The 9439-nt window shown below is 38.5% G+C and overlaps 1 protein-coding gene across 1 annotated transcript; it reads left to right on the top strand.

The window, feature by feature from the left end:
- Window positions 1-6816: 6816 nt before the first annotated feature.
- Dcaf12l2 (DDB1 and CUL4 associated factor 12 like 2) lies at window positions 6817-9007 on the top strand. Its single transcript, XM_063246385.1, has one exon. It carries the CDS (start codon window positions 7200-7202, stop codon window positions 8592-8594), a length of 1395 nt encoding a protein of 464 aa, XP_063102455.1. The 5' UTR covers window positions 6817-7199; the 3' UTR covers window positions 8595-9007.
- The last annotated feature ends 432 nt before the right edge of the window (window positions 9008-9439 follow it).

Below are 9439 nucleotides of genomic sequence, written 5' to 3'. Positions count from 1 at the left end.
TATATTCCCCTGTTTGTAACTTTTGGAATGATAATATTTATCTTGTGCCTTTGCATTTCAGAAATGTTTAACCTTGTTTTGTTTGTACAGGGGGTTGCAGTTAAGAGTTTGCCATAGATCTTAGAGGAGACTTTGGACTTGGACTTTTTAGCAATGTTGAAGCTGTTAAGACTTTGGCAACTCTTGGAGGTGGACTAAATGTCTTTTGTATAAAGGATGCACATGAGTCCTGAGGGCCAGGGGTGGAATGTCATGGTTTATGTCTGTGTCCCCCAGGCCTCATGAGTTTGAATTGTGCCTTTGTGATTAGTTCATTGTCTAGTGCTAAGATTAATGGTGTCAGTGCTCCACCTACATAGGGGTGGAACCAGGATGTGATGTAATGGCAGGAAGGTGTGTCTTGCTTTTTGCCAGTTCCTGTTTGCTGTTTGCAGCCACCATGAAGCCCAGCCACGCCCACATGCCTTGGAGTCAACTGAGTGTGGACTGAAACCTCCAAAAACTGTAAGAAATAAACCTTTCCTTCCCCAACTTTAGGCTTCAGGTATTCTGTCTCAGCAACGAGCATATATTAACTGAGACAACTGATTACATCTATAACATGTTAGACACTGGAGATACAATAATGACCAAAATCGATACTATCTCTGGCCTTGTGGAATGTTTGTTCATTTACACTTTTGGTGGATGACATTAAACAAACAATCATGGAAATAACCTTGCAATTCTAATGTGATCATAATCATGACAAGTTTAGAAGAAACTTCATATACAATAGGTAAAGAGAGATATGACCTGGTCAGGGTTAAAAACAGTTCCTCCAAGAAAGTGACACTCTAGCTAAAAGCTGAGACATAAGAAGTTAAGAAGTCCAGGTCTCCATGGAAGTAAAAGATGTGAAGACCTATCAGCAGAAAGAATTCCAGCAAGAGATAACTACCTGCAAGGTGACCTGAGGCACAAAATTATGTGACACTGTTGAAGCAATGTAAAAGGGCCAATCTAGCTGAAGCCAAAATGAGAAGGCAGAAATGTGACAGAAAAGAATTCATGTGGTGATGGTCTTTATAACCTGTGTTAAGTATTCTGATGTTTATTTTAAGACAATGGTCAAATATTTCTCAGTTTAAATTGGTGCAGATTTGCATTATGAGAAGCTTTGCTCAGGTTGCAGTGTGGAGAACTGAGGGGAAGAGGGGAAGAACAGTTGTAGAAAAAGCACTTGGCAGGCTATTATAAATATCAAGGGCAAATAGTGGTTATGGAAAAGGAGTATTACTAGAGAGACTGAGAACTGAGCGGAGATATGCTAAAAGATGAAATGTTGGAAGTGAAGGTAAGGAGCCACAGGTATCAAAGACAGTTGCTAAGTATCTAGTTCGCATAGCTGAATGGATGGTACTGTTATTTACTAAGACAGGAAATAAAATGTTGGTGTGTGGGAGTTGAAATCAAGATTTTCAGGTAATGTATGCTAAATCTGAAGATTTATTTTGATATACAAGATGGCAACTAGAAAGGTGGACATGACCCATACATTAGGGATAGAAAAATAAAAAGAGAGGGAGCTTTGGCAAACACAGTACATTTGAAGTTAGGGGTAAGTTGTTATCAAATTTTAGGAAAATAATAATTGTGTATCTACAGCCAGTGAAAACACTGAAGAATGAATTCTCCATTAATTTCATAGATTCTGTTTCATTCAAGTCTTTATTTATGTACCTACTTGATTTTAGCATATGTTCCATACCCCTTTTTTCAGTCACTTCCAGGAGATGTTAGTATTACTAATGTAGGAAATGCTGTAAATCTAAGAGATCAAGTCTTTCTTGTGACTACTATATGCATATTTATATCAATATTTCCTAAAGGAATCCAAATTTGGATGCCACATAGAATAAGCGCTTCCAAAATGGCCCTGTATGATATAGTAGGATACTATAAAGTTATTCTCACAGTACATTTTTTTCATATTAATATTCATCTGTAGGTTGACAACAAAATATTTATATAAATAAGGGGCCAATTCTACGAGTAATTTATTCCTGTGTGCACTAATATTTGGTGACCATGAATACGTGTTTTGTGCTGCAGTGGGTACTCAGAAACTCATTAACATCGCTAAAAATGTGTAGGTATAAAGTTAAATGAGGGAGGGGCTGGGGATTTAGCTCAGCTGCATAAGCGCCTGCCTTGCAAGCAGGCAGTCCTGAGTTCGATCCCCGGTACCAATAAAAAGGAAAAAAAGACAAAAAAAAAAAAAAAAAAAAAAAAAAAAAAAGTTAAATGAGGGAAAAGAGCTTAAAATAAATAAAATAAAAATCTATAATCTGTCAGATGATGTTTCCAGTTGTTTGTGTGTGTGTGTAACCACAAGTGTGCTATTCTATGTGTTACATTACAATATATAAACATATAATAAATACATATGCATATATTATATCACATATGCATATACATAATCCCAAATACCTCAAGTAATGCATGTCATCATTTTTCCTTTATATAAGTAAGGAAATGAATGTAAAGTGAGCATAATAACTGGCCAATTCCAAAAGAAGGAAGCCAGGACCAGAATTTTGAACATGCTGACTCCAAAGAATATTTTCTTCAACCATTAAACTGTAATACCTCCCATAAAAATAACCAGCCCTGAATCTACCTTCCCATAAGGCATAACCCGATCTGGAGCTATGACACATTTCTTTCTCTTAGTAAGTTGGAAAGGATTGGCACAAAGAAGAAATCATAGAGTCAAAATTGCCTCCTGTCCTATAATTCAATTTATGATATATTTAATAATGTGATAAATCTTTACCTTTTGTCTCACCCAATTTGATATACCTTTGCAGAGAGAAAAGTGTGCCTCACTGAGTCATCTATACCAGTTTGTGCATCATGAGATCTGGAGGACGTTTCCCATATAACTACAAACCAGACTCCCAACGCTTATCTTAGGAAATTTACAGGGTCTCAGCTGGGAATAGTATGACTGCCTTATAGAGATTAAGTGGAAAATTTTTCAATTTAATCGTTCAAGAATATTTTGCTTTTGTTTTTTAATAACAGGGTATCACTATCACACATATCATTTTAAAACAAGACTATTTTAACTATGTTTCATTATTAGTGACATTTATACCTCTTAATAAAGATAATATAAGCAGTATAGATACAGATGTAGAGAACACATAAAACATTTTTAAGTACAGTCTTGTTTTATATGTATACTCAACAATTGGAAATGTTGATGTGATCCCACTTCTGAAGACTGATGATTTTATCTAGCTCTATTCCTGAGAAATTCCTATTTGTAAAGCTTGCATTCACAAATAATGTCTATTTTCCTATAGAAAATTATATTTAAAAACTTTTGGAATTGAATGCTTCCTAAAATTTGTTAATGATCTACCATTCCTAGTATTTTTACTACCTTTCTGTCAACTTAAATACTTTTGTCCAGAGAATATTACAGTTTAAATGTTAAAAAATACGAACAGAAAATAATTAACTCATATTTAACTAAGTTTATATTCCTGACACCACAGCAAAGTAATGAGGCCACATAGAAGTAATAAATATTTCCTTACTAACTTTAAATTAGTAATCAAAATTCATGTTTTCATGTAATACCTATGCTCCAAGGTTTTAGTCTCAAAAATAGATGCTTGAAATTTTTATCATCATGGCATTATATTTATAGCATCAATAAGAAATACATAGATTATGACTTATATTACAAGATAATGTGTTTTCCTAAAAATGGAATCAATATTATAAAATTATTCAAAACTGAAAATTCGTATATAGAACAATCTATCTGTTGACATCACCTCTCTTTGTTTTGGAAAATGTTTGCAGCTCTTCAAAACACACAGAAAAAATTTGAAACCTAGAAATTAACTAAATATTACAGAGATAATATTATAGATGAAATTAACAAACTTTATTTATCAATACAAAATGCTAATCTGATCTTAAACTAATGACATTGCTATGCATATACTGCACACTTGCAGTAACAAAAATATGGAGAAACATAAAATCAGGATTATATATATAAAAGTTAATTTACCAAATTTTTTAAAAAATGTGAATATGTATGATGTCACATAAATATTTATAAAGTTTTTAACAAACAAATATATCCCAATGATCATTTTATGCCTTAAAATGTCATATAGGAAATGTTACAAATAATTTGCATTTAATATTCATACTTTAGGAATTGTGCTATTTTTCAGGAGTACAAAAGACATAATCTCTGTAGATTACATCATTTAAAAAAAAGTAAAAAGAAGAAACAAAAATCTTATTTATTGAAGAAAACAGTGTAATAGTCATAAAAGTGTTGGAGTCAAGCAGGTTTTCATATCTTGATTTTTGCATTTACTAGTTGGGTAATCATTAAGTCATACTTTTTCCAAGCTTCAGTTCCCTCATTTTAAAGCATTAAAATAAAAATAGAACCTAAAATATAAATATATTGTGATGCCAAATGTGTATAAGGCTTTTAGCATTTGAAATGTTTAGCATATTGTTCTAGCCCATGATACAAACAGGCATTTTCCCACAGTGCTATATGCACCCATGTTCATAGCAACACAATTTGCAATACATAAATCTTGGAAATGACACAAATGCCCATCAACTGAGTAATGGATAAAAAAAGTTGTGTGTGTATCTTTTAATATATAATGGAATAGCATTCAGCCATAAAGAAATAAAAATTTGAGAGTTTTATAGGTAAATATATGCAACTTGAGACCATAGTCATAAGAGAAATAAACAGTATTACTAAGAAGAATAAATCAAAAACACCTGTGTAAGCTAGCATGACAATCTGAAAGACTAAGATCCAAAATGCACAATGTATATTGTAAATATTGAAGAAACTTTTCTAAAGAAAAGAAAAACCATGAAGGAAGATATATATATATATATATATGACAGTTACTATAGTAGTCTGCTTGGTTTCTCTTGATCCTTTGAGGGGAAAGTTTTGTGCAAATAACTTACTGGGCATTTCATACCTATATCTTGTGTGTTGAAAAACTACTGTGAATAGAACAATATGCAAATATATTGATTATTGCTACATTCCTACTAGCCTGTCTTAAAACTATTTTATTGTCATTTCTTACTTTTTTCTGTTTAAAATTAAACAAATAGTCATTTACTAAATAATAGTTGTTGTAAATACTTTTTATTTTTGTAAATGAACTATGTGTAAACATGCATAGCCAAATAAGCTGCTATATCCCAAATATTTTAGCCTATTTTGTTCTACCATAACAATAAATACCTTGTCATGAAGTCTTAATAAAACCATGACATAATGTCATAATATCAGTTTTCCTATGTTAGATTTCTAAAACAGAAATAAACCACATTTCTGTTAATGATAAGTGAAAGGAATTTTTGATCAATTACTCTTCAGTGATATCACATGGAATTATGAACTTATCAGTATTCTTTTTTTTTTTTTTTTTCATCAGGTTACTCCCTGTTAACCAGCTCCACTCTTTTCTTGATATGGCTTCCACCTGGGAGGAAACACTGAATGTGGTGGGCAATGGACTATAGCTGTTGGATTATCCAGGCAAAATGGACCCAGGGTTTCTGTTTGGATTCTGTTCATTTGTGGTAATTTTGTGAATTGGATGAGGACTAAGGAAGAGGGAAGAAGGCTGACAACAAAGCAGCTCCCATAATCTTCTAAGATGGTTCTAAGTATTAATTCACACCCCCACATATCGTATGCCCCACACCATTCAACAAACACGTTTTTCTGGAGAGAACAGTACATAAGCAGCTTTTCTTACCAACCTGCATTTACAAGCCTAATGTATCATGGCATAACTCAGCCCTGCACGTACGTGCTGCTAGATTGGCTGCCTAGAAACTGCAGAGAAGATACTAAGAACTGCCTTCTGATGCTTTCAAGCTCACATCCCAGCTATCTATACCCTCACAACTGTATCCATGTTGTTCCTCTGGAAAATTATTCCTCATCATCTTTTGCTGGAAATTCTCTGTATTCCTCAAGGCTTTGCCTGCCCCAACCCACCAGAGATCTTTCTCTGCCTGGAAGCCTGGCACTGACATCGCCAAGGAAATGTTTCCTTCCTGGAGAAGGAAGGTCTCACTTGTCCTGTTGGAACTCTCCTCCTTTCAACCATCTCAGTGCTCTGAAGTTTAGGAGAAATTAGAGTCATGGATCCTATTTCTGGTCAACCTTAACCCTTGCATCTCCACATCACATCATTACAGCCTTCTTAAATTTTTAAGGCTACGTTTGGCTAAAGTTTGCACTACCCTACCACTATTGGAAGGGATCTAGGGGTGTACGGAAGACACCCGTCAACCATGTATCTATATGTACGTGTATCTATACCTATGTCAATATGTATATATCAATATGATCTGTATCTATATATTGCTAACAGGGAGAAATTCTCCACCACTAAAAGAACTCCCAGTATTATATCAAGCGCACATTTTCTTTTTCCTTTAAACATAAATGATCACGATCATGGATCCTTCTAGGCTCTTGTTAGACTGTATTTCAAGTTTCAGATTTTATTCAACTAGGGAATTTAAGGCTAGTTGGCTGCTGTCCTGAGGGTGCTAAATGTTTCATTGTGGATACTAGAAATCCTGGAGCACAATCCTCCAGGAACCTCCCTAGAGGCAGGAAGGATCTACTGCCCCATCCCACATTGCCCCACCCAACTTTCTCCCACTCTCACCCCCACCCCCACCCCCACCTCAGCACTTTCTGCCGAGCACCAGGGCACACCCACCCTCCCTTCTGCCTTTTCCACCGCCCTCTCTCACTCTCTCATGACCTCGCGTCATCTTCACCCCTTACAGACTTCCCTGCCTCCTCTAGGACCAACGTACTTCCTGCCCTCGCCTAACTCTGAAGTGCCTCCAGCCTCCTCGCTGCCTCTCTGTCAATACTCTGCTCCCTCCAGCAGCGCGTTCCTCCCTCAGACCAGCCGCCATCCTCTTCTTTGCTGCCTGTGCAGCCAGAACTCCGACCCACTGTTGCCTCCGCCTTCCTTGCTCTTGAGACCTAGCTCTCTCAGCTGACACCGAGACATCGCTATCTACGCTGCCTCCGCGGCCAACGCGGGTGCCACGCGCTTTCTCCGCCACCACTGCAACACACCGCCGCGGTTCTGAGGCCCATCATGGTCCCGCAGCAAACAGGTAGCAGGAAGCGGAAAGAGCCCGTTGTCGAGGCGGGCGCCGGGAGCTCGTCGTCGCAGAGCTCAGCGGCAGCTGGGCAAGGAGAGGGTGTCCTGCGGCCCAAGAAGCACAAGGGGCTGGAGGAGCATCGCTCCGTGGTGTACTACCTGAAGGGCCGCGAGATGTGCGCAGGGGGCTGCGCCAATCTCCGGGGCTTCGAGGGCGTGCTGCGCGGCTACGCGGTGCAGAGGCTGCCGGAGCTACTGACTGAACGTCAGCTGGTCCTGGGCACTCTCAACAAGGTGTTCGCGTCGCAGTGGCTGAACGCCAGGCAGGTAGTGTGCGGCACCAAATGCAACACCCTCTTCGTTGTAGACGTGCAGACGGGCCATATCACTCACATCCCCTTGATGCAGGACAGAGTTCCAGCACAAGTCAGCGCAGAGACAACCTCAGGCATCCATGCCATTCAGCTGAATCCCTCCAAGACTCTGCTGGCCACCGGGGGCGAAAACCCCAACAGCCTAGGAGTCTACCAGCTGCCCACCCTAGACCCTGTGTGCCTTGGCGACCAACAGGGCCACAGGGACTGGATCTTTTCCATCGCATGGATAAATGACACTGTGGCTGTGAGTGGCTCTCGTGATGGGACCGTAGCATTGTGGCAAGTGGATCCTGACCTGTTCAGTGGCAGCCCTTCCTGCAACAATGAAGGACAGGTTCCAGCATATGCCCACATCCGTCCGAGTGACATTGAGATGATTCCCAGAGTCAACAGCAACCCTGGAAATCGGAAAGTACGAGCCCTGGCATTCAGTAGCAAGAACCAGGAGCTGGGAGCTGTGTCCTTAGATGGTTACTTTCACCTGTGGAAAACCCGGAATAATCTGTCCAGGTTGTTGTCTATCAGGCTGCCTTATTGTCGAGAAAATGTGTGCCTGACCTACTGTGATGACTTATCCCTGTACGCAGTAGGCTCCCAGTCACATGTGTCCTTTCTTGATCCACGCGAGAGGCGGCAGAATGTTCGGCCCTTGTGCTCTCGAGACGGTGGCACAGGTGTGCGCTCTCTGAGCTTTTACCAGTACATTGTAACTGTGGGCACAGGTCATAGCTCCTTGCTCTTCTATGACATCCGTGCTCAGAAATTCCTGGAGGAGAGGTCTGTTTCCAGCTTGGACTCTTTGCATGGGCCTGCACGGAGGAAACTCAAACTCATCTGTGGCAGAGGCTGGCTCAATCATGATGACCTTTGGGTGAACTACTTTGGTGCAGTGGAGGAGTTCCCGAATGCACTCTACACTCACTGTTACAACTGGCCTGAGATGAAGCTGTTTGTTGCAGGAGGTCCTCTCCCTTCCGGCCTCCATGGGAACTATGCAGGCCTCTGGAGCTAAGGATCATGGCCTCATTTTCAAAGTGAACAAATTTGTCTTTCATATAAGTTTAACTTTCTGTGCTTTTTCTTCATGCTAGTAAATTTGTATGCCTTTTGTCGTCCAGGTGGAACTAGCTTAACCTATCTGCACTTAGTGTATTAGCCACTGAGATAGAAAGGACATAGAGAAAGAGTGAACACAAGTTATCCTTTTGGCAATAAAAATTTGACATTAAATCCAGAAGTGGTGATGCAGGTCTATAATCTCAGTACTCTAGGAGCCCAAGACAAGAGAATCACAAATTCAAGTTCTGGAGAATTTAACAATTTAACAGGCTCGTGTTTTAAAATTAGAGTGGGGATGTAGCTCAGTGTGAAAGCCTTAGATTCAATTCCCTCGTACTAGAAAAATCAAAAAAAAAACAGACAAAATCCCTAAATACTCTTTTGAGTACTATTTTTTATCTTCTTCAAATCATATTAGCTAGATCATAAATTGATTTCTCTTTAGAAAACTTCATTTATCCTCTTTCTTTAACCTAATGCCATCTTTCTTCTCACTACAGTTTAGTACTTCAGTTTTACCAGTATTAAAATTGTATGTTCATATATTTTACATATTTTAGATATATGGAATTTTGGAAAATGTGTGCTAAAATGTCTTTTACAGCTCATTTAGCAAACAGCCCTTTGCATATAGCCCTAATGCAGTTCAAATTCTAGATCATTTGTTGAAATTTTTTTGAAATGCTGGGAACTCAGTATTTTATAGGTGCATTAAAAAGTTTTCAAGTTGCATTCTCTAGTTTAAGAATTTTGTAATACTGTTCATAATTTTAATTAACAATTTGTATTGTTGGATAG

Source organism: Cavia porcellus, unplaced genomic scaffold (genome assembly GCF_034190915.1).
Source record: "Cavia porcellus strain 051 isolate PalLab524CR breed Dunkin Hartley unplaced genomic scaffold, mCavPor4.1 scaffold_3, whole genome shotgun sequence".
Classification (NCBI taxonomy): Eukaryota; Metazoa; Chordata; class Mammalia; order Rodentia; family Caviidae; genus Cavia; species Cavia porcellus.
This window is presented reverse-complemented; position numbering and strand designations above follow the sequence as displayed.